Source organism: Suncus etruscus, chromosome 7 (assembly GCF_024139225.1).
Source record: "Suncus etruscus isolate mSunEtr1 chromosome 7, mSunEtr1.pri.cur, whole genome shotgun sequence".
Taxonomy (NCBI): Eukaryota; Metazoa; Chordata; class Mammalia; order Eulipotyphla; family Soricidae; genus Suncus; species Suncus etruscus.
Genome location: NC_064854.1, coordinates 123,328,327 through 123,346,618, shown reverse-complemented (window position 1 = coordinate 123,346,618; position 18,292 = coordinate 123,328,327). Strand labels below are relative to the sequence as shown.

The 18,292-nt window shown below is 51.0% G+C and overlaps 1 protein-coding gene across 2 annotated transcripts; it reads left to right on the top strand.

Annotated features, from left to right (window-relative positions):
• The first annotated feature begins 301 nt into the window (after positions 1–301).
• RASSF1 (Ras association domain family member 1) lies at positions 302–16,110 on the top strand. Of its 2 annotated transcripts, XM_049777398.1 has the most exons (6): positions 302–581; positions 5,445–5,551; positions 11,255–11,359; positions 11,757–12,054; positions 12,174–12,289; positions 15,389–16,110. In XM_049777398.1, the coding sequence occupies exons 1-6, from the start codon at positions 332–334 to the stop codon at positions 15,533–15,535; spliced, it is 1,023 nt and encodes a 340-aa protein (XP_049633355.1). In that variant the 5' UTR covers positions 302–331; the 3' UTR covers positions 15,536–16,110. The 2 variants fall into 2 exon arrangements, with proteins under 2 accessions (XP_049633355.1, XP_049633356.1); XM_049777399.1 differs by lacking the exons at positions 302–581; positions 5,445–5,551 and adding an exon at positions 6,916–7,075.
• Positions 16,111–18,292: the final 2,182 nt, after the last annotated feature.

Below are 18,292 nucleotides of genomic sequence, written 5' to 3'. Positions count from 1 at the left end.
CCAGAAACGCTTGAGTGTGTCTGGGTGACCTTTTGCGGTCGTTGTCTTTTGGGGGACAGGAGGAAGGGAAGGTGATGATTCTGCAAGAGCATGCTCCAGACACCCCCATCCACCCACTACCCCGGCTCCCCACATCGCCTGCGGGCCCGGCACAGCCCCAGGCCCCGGTTTCCATTGCACATTGCGCGTTGCACCGCCCGGCCCCACCTCCAAGGGCAGCATCCATCCCGGGGGCGGCGCCGCATGGGTCCCTCCCGCCTGCCCGCCCCGATCTCGCCTCCCAGCCCGGGGAGCGGGGTTCTGAGGAGGCGAGCCCCGGCCCAGCCGGGCCATGTCAACCGACCCCGAGCTCATTGAGCTGCGGGAACTGACCCCCGCGCGGCGCCCAGGCCCGGGCCGCACCCGGCTGGAGCGCGCCAACGCGCTGCGCATCGCTCCGGGCCCCACGCGCGACCCCGCACGCCAGTTGACCCCCGGCCGCGGACACCGGTTCCAGCCCGCGGGGCCAGCCACGCACACTTGGTGCGATCTCTGCGGCGACTTCATCTGGGGCGTGGTGCGGAAGGGCCTCCAGTGCGCTTGTGAGTAGCGGCCCCCGCAAGCTGGCCAAGGGGGTCCTAGAAGGGGTCCCTGGCTCCAGGCCTGATGGCCATGGGATGGGGAGGGGGCAGTTGGGGATGATCCAGGGGACAGAGAGTTCGGGCAAAGAGGTTCCCGTCCTGCCCCACATGACCTGCCTGTCCAGGGGCTCTAGAGACCACCAATGAGTAACCAGGAACTTTATTTCAAGTTTTTATCTGGTTTATCTTTTTGGTTTTTATGCTTTTGGGGTCATACCAAAAAGGGGGGTTCTCCTGGCTCCAAATACAAGAATCATTCCTGGAAGTGTTGGAGGATCATATGGGAAGCAAGGGATCCAACCTAGTGTGGCCGGGTGCTGTATTATGTCTTTAGCCCCATTCTTGGCCTCTCTTGAGAAAGATTTTTCATAGGTACCTACCAGCCTTTTAAATCCATATTCCCAGGTCTGGCCTTTCTGAAAAAACTTGCGGGGGAGAGGAGTGCCCCTCTATTGTCAACTAGGTGCTAAAACATTAAACCTTGGGACTGGAGAGACAGTTCAGCTGAAAGGGTGCTTGCCTTGCATGGGCTTACCCCAGGTATCCCATATGGTTTCTTGAGCCCCACCAAGTAATTCTTGAGTGCAGATCAAGGAGTAACCCCCAAGCACCTCCAGGTGCGGACCAAAAAACAAATAAACAAAAGAACCCATGAAACATGGCCGTACTATTATTTGCCCTTCCAGGAATCACAGACAATCAGAGAGGTTGCTCTTCCACTTTCGTAGGCACCATCCAGATCATAAGGGATGATACTCAGCTCTCCAACCCTGAACCCTTCCTGAGGCCCATTGAATTCTTCATTAGAAGTGTATCAGAATTTAAATATATATATATATATATATATACAGACATACATACATATATAAAACATGGGGCCAGAGCAATAGCATAGAGATAGGGCATTTGCCTTGCACGTGACTGACCTAGGACGGACCCAGGTTCAATTCCCTGCATCCTATATATTCCCCCAAACCTTCCAGGAGCAATTTCTGAGTGCAAAGCCATGCACACCACTGGTGTGATCCAAAAAAAAAAAAATATATATATATATATATATATATATATATAATACACACACACATATATGATTCCGGGACTAGAGCGATAGCACTGTAGATGAGACATTTGCCTTGCACACAGCCAACCTTAGTTCTGTTTCTGGCATCCCATATGGTCCTTGAGCCCGCCAGGGATATTTCTAAGTGCAGATACAGGAGTAACCTCTGAGCACCACCAAGTGTGGCACAAAAACAAACGAAAAACATCATTCTAATAGAACTCCAAGGTTCAAAAACATTCCTCTGGGGCCGGAGAGATAGCACAGCTGTAAGGCGTTTGCCTTAGACGCAGAAGGATGGTGGTTCAAATCCCGGCATCCCATATGGTCCCCCGTGCCTGCCAAGAGTGATTTCTGAGCACAGAGCCAGGAGTAAGCCCTGAGCACTGCCGGGTGTGACCCAAAGACAAACAAACAAAAAAGCATTTCCAGAGTGTGAAGGGAGATGCTCTCATTCAGTACTCAAAAACAAACAAACAAACAAAAAAGCATTTCTCCATTCCATACAAATACTTAATTTCCTAGTGTACCAGGCCAGAGTGTGAAGGGAGATGCTCTCATTCAGTACAGGAGTCTGTCATGACCAGCAAAGTAACATGAGCAAGGATGAGCTGGGAAGCTACAGTGTACCCAAGGAGAAATGAAGTGATCAGGATGAGGAAAAACAGGACAATTTATCAGATCAGAAATGGAAGAATCAACGGCAGGGCATTTGCCTTGCAGGTGGCCAGTCCCTGGGTTAGATCCCTGGCATCCCATATGGTCCCCCAAGCCTGACAGGAGTGATTTCTGAGACCACCGGGGTGTGGCCCAAAACAAACAAACAAACAAAAAAGATATGGAAGAATCAAGAATGAGTTTGTGTGTGGGGCCGGGAAGGTGGCGCTAGAGGTAAGGTGTCTACCTTGCAAGCGCTAGCGTAGGACGGACCTCGGTTCAATCCCCCGGTGTCCCATATGGTCCTCCCAAGCCAGGGGCGATTTCTGAGCACATAGCCAGGAGTAACCCCTGAGCGTCAAACGGGTGTGGCCCAGAAAACAAAAAACAAAACAAAGAATGAGTTTGTGGGGCTGGAGAAATAGTATAGCAGGTAGGGTACTTACCTGGCATGTAGCCAATCAAGGCTCAATCCCCAGCACCCCATATCATTCATCAAGTGCTGCCAGGAGTAATCCCTGAGCATAGAGCCAGGAATAAGTCTTGAGCAAACCAGGTGTAGCCCCAAATTAAAAAAAAAAAATTTTTTTTTTTTGGTTTTTGGGCCACACCCGGCGGTGCTCAGGGATTACTCCTGGCTGTCTGCTCAGAAATAGCTCCTGGCAGGCATGGGGGACCATATGGGACACTGGGATTCGAACCAACCACCTTTGGTCCTGGATCGGCTGCTTGCAAGGCAAACGCCGCTGTGCTATCTCTCCGGGCCCATAATTAAAAATTTTTTTTTTTTTGGGGGGCCGGAGAGATAGCATGGAGGTAAGGCGTTTGCCTTTCATGCAGGAGGTCATCAGTTCGAATCCCGGCGCCCCATATGGTCCTCTGTGCCTGCCAGGAGCAATTTCTGAGCGTGGAGCCAGAAATAACCCCTGAGCACTGCCGGGTGTGACCCAAAAACCACAAAAAAAAAAAAAAAAAAAAAATTTTTTTTTTGGTTTTTTTTTTTTTTTTTTTTTTTTGGTTTTTGGGCCACACCCTGTGACGCTCAGGGGTTACTCCTGGCTATGTACTCAGAAGTTGCTCCTGGCTTCTTGGGGGACCATATGGGACGCCGGGGGATCGAACCGCGGTCCGCCCTAGGCTAGCGCAGGCAAGGCAGGCACCTTACCTCCAGCGCCACCGCCCGGCCCCTTTTTTTTGGTTTTTTTGGGCCACACCCTGTGACGCTCAGGGGTTACTCCTGGCTATGCGCTCAGAAGTTGCTCCTGGCTTCTTGGGACACAGGGGGATCGAACCTCGGTCCGTCCTAGGCTAGCGCAGACAAGGCAGGCACCTTACCTCCAGCGCCACCGCCCGGCCCCCATAATTAAAAATTTTTTAAAGATTGAAATTTCGTGTGGGTTTATTGTGTGTGTGGAGGGTTGTTTTGTCTCAAATTGGGAAGTAATAGCTATTGTTGCTGGGATACAAGTAACTCTTGTCAGGGTAGAAATAATACAGAAGAAAATTCAGTTAAGTTTTGAAACTGTTTAAAATGTAGGAGGCATTTGATTGTGGAAAGTGATAAGGCTGGGAGAGTTGAGTGTACACAGTGCAGGCAGAGAACAGGACCAGATCCTATGCCATTAAGAGTGGATCTGAGGGGCTGGAGAGAGAACATGGAGGTAGGTCATTTGCCTTGCATGCAGAAGGACGGTGGTTTGAATCCGGCATCCCATAGGATCCCCCAAGCATGCCAGGAGTGATTTCTGAGTATAGAGCCAGGAGTAATCCCTGAGCACTGCCGGGTGTTACCCCCCCTCAAAAAAAAAGAGTGGATTTGAAGGGTAGGACATTTGCCTTGCACAAGGCCCACCTGAGTTCGATCCTTGGTATCCCATATAGTCCTCTGAGCCTGCCAAGAGCGATTTCTGAGCGCAGAGCCAGGAGCAACCCCTGAGCACTAGCTGGGTGTGTCCAAAAAATACAAAACAAAACACAAAAAATGGATCTGAAACAACTAGCAAAACAGCTGCAGTGGAAATGGGAGGAAACCCAGGAGAGTGTGGGTTCCTGGGCACCCCTGGAAGCAAAGTAGAAAACATGCTCAAGGAGTGAATGTGCCTTGTTTCAAGGAGTGCTGAATGAGGCAGTGCACCAGGTGCTGAGGACCCTAAACCAAGTTAAGTTCCCTAGGGAAAGAGAAAAAGCGGATAGTCAAGTTGAAAGCGAGAAATCAGTGTATAGATCAGTGCTGAGAAATTTTGGTGTGAATAGAGACAGATGACAACTAGGGGATATGGGTTAAAGGGTTTTATTTGGGGCCTGAGAGATGGCATGGGGGTAGGACATTTGCCTTGCATGCAGAAGGACAGTAGTTCAAATCCCGGTATCCCATATGGTCCCCCAAACCTGCCAGGAGCAATTTCTGAGCATAGAGCCAGGAGTAACCCCTAAGAGCTGCCGGGTATGACCCAAAATCCAAAAAACAAAAAACAAAAAGAAAACGGGGGGGGGGGGTGATTTGGGCCAGCTATACCTGGTGATGCTCTGGGGTTATTCCAGCTCTGCAACCAGGAATTACTTCAGGCTGTGCTTGAGGGACCATATGGAACCCCAGTCGCCCTGGTGCCCTACCCACTAATATAGCTTTGAGGCCCGTTTGATTTGTGTGTGTGTGTGTGTTTTTGGGGGGGTCACACCCGGCAGTGCTCAGGGGTTACTCCTGGCTCCATGCTCAGAAATTGCTCCTGGCAGGCACGGGGGACCATATGGGACGCCGGGATTCGAACCGATGACCTTCTGCATGAAAGGCAAACGCCTTACCTCCATGCTATCTCTCAGGTCCCCCCGTTTGATTTTTTTTTTTAAGTAAAGAGGGGGAGGTGTAGGGGAGTTAATGCAGACTAGAAAAAGTTCTGTGCCTGGAGCTAGGGATCCAAATGTTGAGCAGGCCTGAGGACTTCCCACTAGTTTTCATAGGCTCAGGGACCAAGACTATAAAAGACCGTAGCAATAGAGAGAATGGTATATGATGCTGAGCACATAAAGTCTTCGCTCCGGGGCTCCTTGGCACGCTTTATCCAAGCTGGATGGGGGCTTCTTCGCCTCACAGCCAGACCTCTCTGCAGATTGCAAGTTCACCTGCCACTACCGTTGCCGCGCACTGGTCTGCTTGGATTGCTGCGGACCCCGGGATCTGGGCTGGGAGCCGGCGCTGGAACGGGACACGAATGTGGTGAGCCAGGAGGGCCTGGGAGGCTCAGAGGGCAAGGCAGGGAGGCACAAGGGAGCTGGCCAAACCTTACTAAGGCTTTCCAGAGGGTCGCCAGGGCTTTACATGTCAACACATGCGGTGGCAGAGTGGGGTTAGGGGCCGGAGAGATAGCATGGAGGTAGGTAGGGCGTTTGCTTTGCATGCAGACGGAAGGTGGCTCGATCCCTGGCATCCCATAGGGTCCCCGCTTGAGCCTGCCAGGAGTGATTTCTGAGTGTAGAGCCAGAAGTAACCCCTTAGTGCCACTGGGTGTTGTCTAAAAGAGCCAAAAAGAAAAAAAGAAATGACTCCTGGCAGGCTAGGGGACCCTGTAGGATATGCCAGGGATTGAGCTGGGCTTGGCTGTTGTACAAGGTACATGTCCTACCCACTGTGCTATTCTGGCCCCAGGATCGGAAAATATTTTTCTGTAAAGGTTTCAGGTAAACTCTGTTATCCGTGGGGCCAGAGAAATAGCATGGAAGTAGGGCGTTTGCTTTGCATGCAGAAGGACGATAGTTTGATCCCTGGCATCCCATATGGTCCCCTCCCTTGAGCCTGCCAGGAGCAATTTCTGAGCGTAGAGCCAGGAGGAACCCCTAAGCACAGCCAGGTGTGACCCAAAAATCCAAAAAAAAAAAAAAAAAAAAAAGTGGGTTAATTCTTAACTTTGCATAAGGGCTCTAAAGCAGGGGTCCTCAAACTTTTTAAACGGGGCCAGTTCACTGTCCCTCAGAGGGTCTGACTATAGTAAAAACAAAACTTATGAACGAATTCTTATGCACACTGCATAGATCTTATTTTGCAATGAAGAAACAAAACAGATACAAATACAGTATGTGGCCCGCGGGCCATAGGTGCCAGGAAGACTCATTGACCACTTTGCCTGGCATCCCAGCTCGGAGCCTCTGAGCTGCTCGGATCGCGCATGTGCAATCCTAGACCCTTCCCGCACCCGCGGGGGCGGGGCTTGTTGGCCACGCTGGTGCACATGCGCTCTCGCTCCCACCTGTTCCCCCCCCCACCATTTCCGGGGAGGTGGGGCCTTGCGAGGCGGAGTTTACAGTTGAGCCTCGTAATCTGATTGGCCGGTGAAGTCATGCCAGAAGGCGTGGCTTGGATTAAGACCCCGCCTTCCGTCCCGGCATCCTTTGCGTGAGCGTGACTTAAGCCTTCGAGCCTGGCTGCCTACGTTTCAGTGTTGTAACGGTTACCGCGGGGTGGGGCTGGCGTGCTTGGCGCCTGCGCGCACTCTCCCGCGCACGCGCACTCGCGTCCACGCAGGCGTCCGGGGCGGTGGTTGCAGCCGGGTGCAGGCGCGCGGGTGGCTCGGCGGGTGGTTGCAGCGACATGGGCGAGACGGACGCCGCTGGCACGCCGGCTTTCGAGATGACCTGGAGCAGCACGACCAGCAGCGGCTACTGCAGCCAGGAGGACTCGGACTCGGAGCTCGAGCAGTACTTCACGGCCCGCACCTCCCTGGCGCGGAAGCCGCGTCGAGAGCAGGTGGGGGGCCGGGCAGGGCTTGGGGTCTGGCTGCTCGCCTCCTCCAGCTGCTCCCCCCCCCACCGGTTGGACCAGGGGTGCCCCTTCCTGGGTTTGGGGGGGGCTGAACCAGGGGGTGCCCCTTCCTGGGCTTGGGGGGCTGAGCCAGGGGGTGCCCCTTCCTGGGCTTGGGGGGCTGAACCAGGGGGTGCCCCTTCCTGGGTTTGGGGGGCTGAACCAGGGGGTGCCCCTGCCTGGGTTTGGGGGGCTGAACCAGGGGGTGCCCCTTCCTGGGTTTGGGGGGGCTAGAGAGCTGGAAGGGGTGCTCCCTGGCTGGTCTCAGGACTATATCTGGAGTGCCAGGGGTTGAAACCCCCCCCCCAATTGGTGACATGCATGCATGGCCAGCACCCTAACTGCTTGCTCCATGGCCCCATAGCTTGAAAAAGAAAATTGGAACCCCCTGAGAGTCAAACCCCCAAACCAACTGCGCAGTCTGGATGGAGCACGCCCTCTCTATTTCCGCCTTTGGGGCGCTGCCACCACCCCCACCCCTTTTTCTGGGGGGGACCAGGAGGAGGAAATGGATTGGAGAGGGAGAGGGAGGTCTCGTGAGGCCTCCTCGGGAATCGAGAATGAATTGCGTTCAGGAGGGAGACCTAGGAAGGGGCCCACTCCCTCTCCCCCCATGTGCACCCCTGAAAGTTGCCCCAGCAGCTCTGGGCCCCAACCAGCTAGCTGATGGAACTGGGAGATCCTGAGTTCCCTTCAGGGGCACATATACCAAGATTGGAGTTGACCTGAGGAAGAAAAAAAAAAAAAACTTGGTAATGGCTGGGGAAGAAACATTACGTTTCATTAATTTTTGGTGTTTGGGCTACACTCGGTGGCGCTCAGGGGTCACTCCTGGCTTTGTGCTCAGAAATCGCTCCTGGCGGGCACGGGGGATTTGAACCACCCTTGGTCCTGGTAGGCTGCTTGCAAAGCAAACGCCCTAGTGTTGTGCTATCTCTTCGGCCCCAAAACATTAGATTTTAAATTATGAGCATCAGGAGCATTTTACTCACCTGGGTGGAGAGAGTTAAATTGTAAAAATCCGACGTCTTCAAGTGGGAGGGAGCTTCTGATCAGGACTCTGGTGATGATAGGGACAGCTGTTCGGTGCCTTTTGGTTTATCCCATATCAGGGATAGCTGTACTATGTGCTTTGAATGTGACTGCCAGGATCAAGATAGCACATGCATGGACTGGACTACTTGGAAAGAGAGATAGGATGAGGTAAAACTCAGTATACCTGGCAGCAGTGGGCAGCATTCCTTACATACATCGTGTAAAAGGAGTGGTGGATGGTTTTTAGATGTAATATCTTTTTCTTTTTCTGTTTTTTTTTTTTTTGGGGGGGGCGGCGGCACTCAAGGGTTTACTTCTGGCTGTGCACTCAGAAATCACTCCTGGCAGGCTCTGATGCTAGAGATCGAAACTGGTTGTCCCTGTGCAAGGCAAACTCCCTACGCGCTGAAAGCTATTACTCCAGCCCCTTTGGTGGAAATTCTGTACTCAGTGTTTTGGTTTTTGTTGTGTTTTACTTGGGGCAGGGGCTTTTGGGTCATGCCCAGTGTTGCTAAGGGTCATTTCTATCTCTGCACTCAGGGATCATTTCTATTTTGTTTTTGTTATTTTGGGGCTACACCTGCTGACACTCAGGTTACTTCTGGCTCTGCTCTCAGAAATCACTCTTGGTGGTGGTGGGAGACCATTTGGGAGGCCGGAGATAGAACCTGGGTTCACTGCATGCAGAGCAAATGCCCTCCCTGCTGTGCTATCTCTCCAGCCCCAGGGATCATTTCTGGAGAACCATATTCTGGAAATCTAACTCTGTTGTGCTCTAACTATCATGCAATCTGTCTGGCCCAATATATTCTTATTTTTCATTTTTTGGGCCACACCCACTAGTGCCTAGATACGTGTGGCCTAAAACACCTGGCTCTGATCTCATAGATCACTCCTGGCAGGGCTCAGGAGACCAAATATGGTGTTGGGAATCAAACTTGGGTTGCTGTGTTATTGCTCAGACCCCAAAATTCTATACTTGGGCCGGAGAGATAGCATGGAGGTAAGGTGTTTGCCTTTCATGCAGAAGAATGGTGGTTCGAATCCCGGCATCCCACATGGTCCCCCGAGCCTGCCAGGAGCGATTTCTGAGCATGGAGCCAGGAGTAACCCCTGAGTGTTGCTGGATGTGACCCAAAAATCAAAACAAAACAAAAAAAATTTCTATACTTTAGAAACTTGTCCCAAGGTCGCTGGAGCACATGTATGCATTCAAGAGTCCCAGGTTCACTCCCCAGCATTGCAGCCAATATCAAGTTAGCTCCAGGTTTGGATGTATGGTTCTGAATGTGACTGACTTCGTTATTGAGGCCTATTTTCCTAATGGGGAATAGGTGAGAAAACTATGTAAGATACTAACCAGAGTGGACTAGAGTGATAGCATAGCCGTAAAGCGTTTGCCTTGCATGCGGCCGATCTAGAACCGACCTGGGTTCTATGTCTGGTATCCCATGGTCCCCCGAGCCTGCCAGGAGCGATTTAAGTGATCCCTGAGCTCAGAGATAGGTGTTAATTCTGAGATATGAGTAAACCAAGTGTGGCTATCCCCACCCAAAAAAAGGAGGGGAATAAGTTAATATCTCTGTACCCAGCCTGTTCTGCATAAAGATTTCTCTTTGCCTTGCTCTGGTGCTAGTCTGCTTGGCTTTTCTCCACAACTCATCTGCCCATCCTGTAAATCATTTCCTGCTGGGCATTCTCTGTTGCTCCAACCCCTCAGGCCCCTTCAGCTCTCAGTAAAACACCTTCTAACACATTTCCCATTTTCCCAGTTCTATATTTGTTCTTATTCAACTTGCAAGGTTTCTCAATGTCTCTAACACAGGTTTTGATAGCATTTTTACTTACGGCTCTGTTCCATCCAGAACTTTTTGGAAACTTGAAGCAAATGGGTTTTAGTTTCCACAATACTTTCTACTGCAGAACCATTTTCCTGAGACATTGAGCTGTAAATTCTACTACCTTCTGCCCTCACCCATCCTCCCCATCCTTCCCCATCAGTCAATTTAAGCTTCCAGGGCAACAGTCAGGAAGAAGTTGAGCTCGGAATAGGGCAAAAAGCTTATTCCGCAGGAGATCTTTGGGTGGGAACTCCTCTGGAACTCTGCCATTGGTCAGCAGTGATCTCAGCTCCCGGTGACACTCCCATTCCCACTCAGGCCCATCTGACGTCAACAGGAAGTAATAAGGCTGATGTAATGGGCCCAGAAAGGTCTTTAGAAATTAACTCAAAATTCCGGCTTTGCTGGCCCCTACTCCACCCTTCCCTTCCGTTCCCTTCCCTTCCCACCCCACCAGAATATTCCAGTCCTGGGAGAGTGGGCCAAGGGCTGAATGGTGGAGCTAAAATCTTTGGGCTTAGCTGCCAGACAGCAGGGAGGAAGTGCTGAAGCCACTTGCTTGGCATTTGGGACAGTTTCTCCCAGGCGACTGTGTGGCAGCCTATGTACCTCTCTCTGACAGATTGGATCCTGGCCTGAAGCTGAAGCTGCCTTCTTTTGTTTGTGTGCGTAGCTTGAGCCAAAGTTGAATGACTTGTCTGTCTGAATGGTTTCCTCACTGTGTCTGAGACACACCGGGCTCACCCCTTGTCCCTCATTAAGGGGAATTAACATTGTAGAGGTTTTGTTCTTCCTTTCCTCCTCCTCCGTGGGTGTGTGTTGGGGGGGCTCCGGATCTCTCAGGAGGCTTTGCTGGGGTGGAGAAGCCAAGTGCACTGTCTTCTCCAGGACACACCCTCCTATAAGACTGGGTCAGTTGTGCAGTACAGAAATGATTTTACAATAAAGGAGTTCTCTCTCATCCTTCCCTGGCCCTTGATCTTGAGCCTCCGGTTGCCTTTTATGTATCATGAGAGCCACACCCCTTGCTGAGGAGGCCCCAGACAGGCGGAGAAGAAAGAAAGCAAAGTGTCTCTTTACCATGCAGGACCAGAAGCATAGGTTCTCATCAGGTCTGGCACTTCGTTATCAGTTTCCAAAGTTTGCGTGTGCCCCTCCCCCCAGTTCTCACCTCTCAGACTGAAGCCTGCCTCGCAGTACAAGGAGTTCCTCAAGGGCCCCCTCTATGCCTGTGCTCCCCTTCTTTCAGGATGAGCCAGTGCCATGGGAGACCCCTGACCTTTCTTCGGCTGAGATTGAGCAGAAGATCAAGGACTACAATGGGCAGATCAACAGCAACCTCTTCATGAGCCTGGTGAGTTAAAGCCAGAAAAGAGGTGCAGTGAGGGACAGGAACACGGTTGTATGCCTGTCATCCAGTGGCCTACTTGGAAGTGACCTTGGCTGAACCCAACTAGTGACTTCTGTACTTTCACCTGGAACCCAAGTGCTCTGGGGGTTCAGGGTGTTGCTAATCTGACACAGCTAGGGGCTGGGGTGATAGTTCAAAGGGTAGGGCATTTACCTTGTACTCAGCCAAGTTCCATCCCGGCACCCCCTATGGTCCCCTGGGCACTGCCAGAAGTGACCCTGGAGCACAGAGCCAGGAGTAACCCATGGTCACCTTCGGTCGTGGTCCAAACACAAAACAATAAATAACCTCTCACAGTTCACCTGGAACCTGGTCTTACTGAGTGTCTCCCTCTCTTCAGAACAAGGATGGCTCCTTCACAGGCTTCATCAAGGTGCAGCTGAAGCTCGTGCGTCCGGTTTCTGTGCCCTCCAGCAAGAAACCACCCTCCTTGCAAGACGCCCGCCGGGGCACGGTGCGGAGCACAGCTGTGAAGCGTCGGACCTCCTTCTACTTGCCCAAGGATGCGGTCAAGCACCTTCATGTGCTTTCCCGCACGCGCGCACGAGAAGTCATTGAAGCCCTGCTGCGCAAGTTCATGGTGGTGGATGACCCCCGCAAGTTTGCCCTCTTTGAACGGGCAGAGCGCCACGGCCAAGGTGGGCTTCCGGCCAATCCCGTTCTGCTGTGATGGGTTATGCACATGCTCATGTGCCTGGAGGGGCCGAGGGGACGGTCCGGAATAACAGACACTCCCTTCTTCTCGCCTGGCCTTCAGTGTACCTCCGGAAACTGTCCGATGCTGAGCAGCCCTTGCTGCTGCGTCTCCTCGCCGGACCCAGTGAGAAGGCCCTTAGCTTCGTCCTGAAGGAGAATGACTCTGGGGAGGTGAACGTGAGTACATAGCCATGCTTCTCTTCCTTTTTAGGGTGTGGGGTTGGTTCACACCCAGTGTTTCTCAGGGTTTACTCGTGATTCATCACTCAGATCACTCCTGGCAATGCTCTGGGAAATATATGGAGTACCAGAGATTGAACCTAGGTCTGCTACATGCAAGGCAAGTGCCCTACCTGCTGTATTTTCACTCCAGTACAAGCCATCCACTTGCCACTATCTGGACCTAAAGAAGAAATCCCTTAGAATCCTTTCCAAGTCTCGGGGCCAGAGAGATAGCATGGAGGTAGAGCATTTGCCTTACATGCAGAAGGACGGTGGTTCGAATCCCAGCATCCCAGATGGTCCCCCGAGCCTGCCAGAAGTAACCCTTGAGTGCTGCCGGGTGTGACTCAAAAATAAAACCAAAAAAAAAAAAAAAAAAGCCTTTCCAAGACTGTGAACCTCAAAGGAAAAGTGAAGCTTCTAGGCCACTCCACTCCTGACAAGTTCTAAGACCTGTCTTTTCTTTCTTCCCACAAACCCAGGAGTTGGGAAGATAATATAATACAGGGGTTAAAGAACCTGTCTTGCATGCAGCTGACTCTGTTGATTCCCTAGTATCACATATGGTCCCCCAGCATTACTGAAAGCAATCCCTGAGCAAGAAACCAGCACAGCAGGGTGTAGCCAAAGCCCTCCCACCACTACCACAAAAAAGTATAATGGCGCCCAAGAGGACATGTCTTTTGTTTGTGTTTGGTTTGAGGCAACACCTGACCATGTTCAGGGATCACTTCTGGAAGTGCTTAGAGGACCATATGGGATGCCAGGCATTGAACCTTGGTTGGCTGCATGCAAGGCAAAAACCCTACCCCTACCGTCTCTACTATCTATCACTCTAGTGCCTTTGCCAATGCAGAAAAGTCCTCAAAAGATGCAGGAGATTGTTATCATGGTGGTTCGAGGCTAGATCAAAGCCACACAGATGGCCCAACATATTGTGGCAGCTTTCCTTCAAGCGTCAAGGTTCTTTGGGGTTTTTTGTTTTGTTTTGCATCAAGGCTTTTTTTTTTTTTTTTTTTTTTTTTGGTTTTTGGGTCACACCCGGCGGTGCTCAGGGGTTACTCCTGGCTGTCTGCTCAGAAATAGCTCCTGGCAGGCACGGGGGACCATATGGGACACCGGGATTTGAACCAACCACCTTTGGTCCTGGATTGGCTGCTTGCAAGGCAAACGCCACTGTGCTATCTCTCCGGGCCCTTGCATCAAGGCTTTTTAATGGACACCTCTGATTCCAAAGTATTGAGTCTTTGAACCAGAAATATGCATAGACTCTGTGGGCGTGACTTGTCCTCAGGAAACTGGAGCCTGTGATATAGACCTCTCCAGAATGTAACTGCCTTGTTCTGTGGGCTTTGTTTTATCTTTGGACCATTGTCAGGAGTCCTAGCACAGATAATTCAGACAAGAACCTGATATCAAGGGTCAGAGCTATAGCACAGTAGGTAGGGCATTTGCCTTGCATACGGCTGACCAGGTTTGATTCCCAGCATCCCATATGGTCCCCTGAGATGGCCAGGAACTATTTCTGAGCGTAGAGTCCGGAGTAACCCCTGAGTGCTGCTGGGTGTGGCCCATAAACAGATATCAGCTAGATAGATAGTACAGTGCAGGGGCGGGAGAGATAGCATGGAGGTAAGGCGTTTGCCTTTCTTTCTTTTGGTTTTTGGGCCACATCCGGTAACGCTCAGGGGTTACTCCTGGCTATGTGCTCAGAAATCACTCCTGGCTTGGGGGACCATATGGGACGCCAGGGAATCGAACCTCGGTCTGTCCTAGGCTAGCGCTGGCAAGGCAGACACCTCACCTCTAGCGCCACCACGCCAGCAGGCGTTTGCCTTTCATGCAGAAGGATGGTGGTGGTTTGAATCCCGGCATCCCATATGGTCCCCTGTGCTTGCCAGGGGCGATTTCTGAGCATAGAGCCAGGAGTAACCCCTGAGTGCTACCGGGTGTGACCCAAAAACCAAAAAAAAAAAAAAAAAAAAGAAAAGATAGTACAGTGCATAGCGTGCTTGCCTTGCACACAACTGTCTCAGATATTTTTTGTTTGTTTTTGGGGCCACACCCAGTGATGCTCAGGGGCCACTTCTGGCTATTCGCTCAGAAATCGCTCCTGGCTTGGGGCACCATTTGGGATGCCAGGGGATCGAATTGCAGTCTGCTCTAGGTCAGCCACATTCAAGGCAAACGCCATACCGCTGTGCCACCGTTTTGTCCCTAGCTGTCCTAGATTTTATTTCTGGCCTCCCATATGGTCCCTGAAGAAATGCCAAGAGTGAACCATGAGTGTTGTCGGACATGGTCATAAAACAGGAATAAGCAAAATGACAGATCCTCTTAGGTCATTTTCGGGTGGGGAGTGCAAGGGGAGCAGTGGTAGGTGTTTGAGGCTACACCTGGTGATTCCTAAATGCAGAGCCGGGAGTAAGCCCTGAGCACTGCCACTTGTGACCTCAAAACAAACAAAATACAGTATGTAAGGAGGCACTTGCCTTGCATGGGACCAAACTCAGGTTCAATCCTAGCATTGCATATGGTCTCCTGTGCATACCAGGAGTAAGCTCTAAGCACCGCCAGGTGTGGCACAAAATAAAAAAAGAGGGGCTGGAGAGATAACATTGTGGTAGGGCGTTTGCCTTGCAAGCAGCTGATCCAGGATGGATGTGGTTCGAATCCCAGCAGCCCATATGGTCCCCTGTGCCTGCCAGGAGCTTTCTGAGTGCAGAACCAGGAGTAACCCCTGAAGCGCAGCCAGGTGTGACACCCCCCCCCCCCAAACACACACACACACACACACACACACACACACACACACACACGCAAAATTAAAAATATGAGATCCCCTAAACTCCCATTTTGCTGTGTAATCATTATGCTCCAATTTTTGAAGCGCAGCCAGGTGTGACCACACACACACACACACACACACACACACACACACACACACACACACACAATTAAAAATATGAGGTCCCCTAAACTCCCATTTTGCTGTGTAATCATTATGCTCCAGTTTTTGGGATGGGCCACTGTAACCTCTGTCCCTTCCTGCAGTGGGACGCCTTCAGCATGCCCGAACTGCACAACTTCCTGCGCATCTTGCAGAGGGAGGAGGAGGAGCACCTTCGACAGATTCTGCAGAAGTATTCCTATTGCCGAAAGAAGATTCAAGAGGCCCTGCATGCCTGCCCCCTGGGGTGATTGCTTGTACCCCTGGTGGAAGAAGGGGAGCAGGCAGCGCCAACGGCATGCCGTGTGAATGTGACAGGGCCCTGGTGGCCTGAAGAATGAGTGTGCATGGAGGCCCTCTCACTGGGGAACGAGCGCAGTGAACAGAAGGGGCTGGCCCTGTGTCCACCGGTGGGTGTAGCAGATCAAGGTGCTGCACTCTTCAGCCCTTGTGTACCAACCAGGTCAGGGTGGGCCAGGGTTATCCTGGGAAGCTGCTCCAGGCAGCAAGGGTAAAGCAGACAGAAATATCCTTAATTTGTATCTCAGATACAACATTCTGGGAGACTACAACACAGTGGGATTATGTTTGCAGGGAGCAGGGAAAAGTTTGTTTTGGTCTTGGATGGAGGGGCAGTGAGAGTAAAGCCAGGGGGTGAGTCAGGATAAGGCTGGCACCAAGAAGCGTCTCACTGGGCCAGAGAGCTAGTACAGGGGGTAATGTCCTTGCCTTGCTTATGGCCAGCTCTAGTTTGTTTGGTCCCTGGCACTGCTCTGCCAAGAATGATTCCTGAGCATAATTGGGGTTGCCCCCCCTCCAGCTTTTTTTTATTCGACGTCTTGGTTTTCCTCTGCAGTGTCCTGTCTCCTACTAACACCCTAGGGCCAGGGATCACTGACCTAAAGTGCACAGTAGTGCCTCAATGCCTCCCAGGAGGGTGTCCTGGGCCAGGTCTGTGCCTTGCTTGCCAGCCAAAGTCATGTTTTATTCCCTCAAGTATTTTTGATGATGTGTGCGAATGTGTAATAGTTTGTGGCCTCAGCTGAATGCCTCCTGTGGGGAAGGGGGTGGGGGTAACAGTCATCATCAGGGGATGGGGCCTGAGAGATTTGGCTCAATAAAGATTTAACTATACTCTTGCCTTTTAAGTATGTACATTCAGATATACACTCAGATACAGGTTCCCTCTCATGCCAGTGGCTGCCATGACAACATTGTTGCAGTAACCATTGGACTAATTTATGAAGAATGTAGCATAGGATGGGAATTCAGTCTTCTCCCAAGCACATGCAAAGGGAGCACCCTACCCACTGTACTGCTCCAGCCCCAGCATTTTGTTGATTTTGAAAAGGAGACAATCCCTATACTATCTGGCCTCCAAATTCCTTCATTTCTTTAGATTAGATTTGATTTGAAGTTGGCAGTCTGATAGGGGTCCCTTGGCAATAGTTTGTCAGGAATATGACAAAACCAAAAAGGGATTTAAAAGATGCTCCTGCCAGGATGGAATGATAGTACAATGAGTTCCCAGCATCTTATATGGTCCCCTGAATCTACCAGGAGTATTCCCTGAGCAAGCCCTGATCATTTCTGAGTATGACCCAAAATAAAAAGGAGTTCCTGCCACTATCCCATACACCCTTCCTCCGGAGGATGCAATAAAAACAAGTTCAGGGGGCCAAAGTGACAGTGGGTAGCTTGCTGGCCTTGCCTATGGCGGCTGTGGTTTTCTCCCTGGCACTGTACACACTGCCCTGAGAACCATCAGAAACGATCCCTAAGCAGAGCCAGAAGCAAGCACTGTTCACAAATGAGTGTGGCCCAAACATCCCCACCCTACCCCCAAAAAATACAAAGGCCTGATAAGACTGCAATGAGGGGCAAGGCTAGAGAAATAATATACCAGGTAGGGTGCTGTGTCGCATATGGCCATCCACAGAGAGCACACCAGGCGTAATTGAGAATTCTGAGTGCAAAGCCAGTAGTATCTTTTGAATGTTGCTGGGTATGAACCAAAGACCAAAAAAAGGGCTAGAGAGATCAACGGTTAAATTAGCACCCCACTGACTACAATCTGAATTTCCAGGAGGGTATATGAACTGCATTCCCCTACTTCTGAAACTACCAGAGGTCACTCTTGAGGACAGTGCCAGGGTGCACAGTGAAGCCAATCCTCCCCTCTGTAAAAAAAAAAATATAAATGAGCTTAATGGGCAGAGTATATGTTTTGCTTTCAGGAAGCCTGAGTTCAATGCATGACACCACATTGTTACTGAGTGCAACCAGAATTGATCCCATACACCGAGCCTGAAGTAGCCCTTGATTTAGTTGTGGACCCAGAAGAAAAGATTATAAATGAAAAACTCAAAACTCGTCGTTTCCCCTTGACTAAGACTTAGTTTTGAATTGGGAATAGCCTGAGGCAACTTAGAAAAGACCTATAAAATCAGCTTTGCCAAAGTAAGCCCCGCACTCTTATTTAGCTTTGCCCTCATCCTAACTTAGGATGTACAATTCTTTCCCCATCGCCAAATTTTGAATCACACTCAGGGGCTGCTCCTTGCTCTGCTTAAGGTCTCTCCCAGTAGTGTGCAAGGGCAGGGAGGAAAACCATCAGTCCATCAGTGCCTGCATTGAACCTGGGACTCCCTCTCACATGCAAATCATGCAGTAAAGCCCTTAAACCATCTCTCTCTCTCTCATTTTGGTGCCTCACCCAGCAATTCTCAGGGCTTATTTATGGCTGTGAAGTACAGTCACTCCTAGCAGGAACACATATAGTGCTGGGGACCAAACCCAGGTTGGCCACATGCCAGGCCAGTGCTTTGACTCCTTAAGCCATCTCCAAATCCTTTGACTTTAGGGAGTTCTTTAGCCAAACTCCCTAAAATATATATTGTGCTAGTTTTTGGCCACACCCAGTGGTGTTCAGGCATGACGCTTGGCCCTGCACTCAGGATCACACTTGGCAGCTTCAGGGAACCACAGAAGAGTGTCAAAGATGGCAC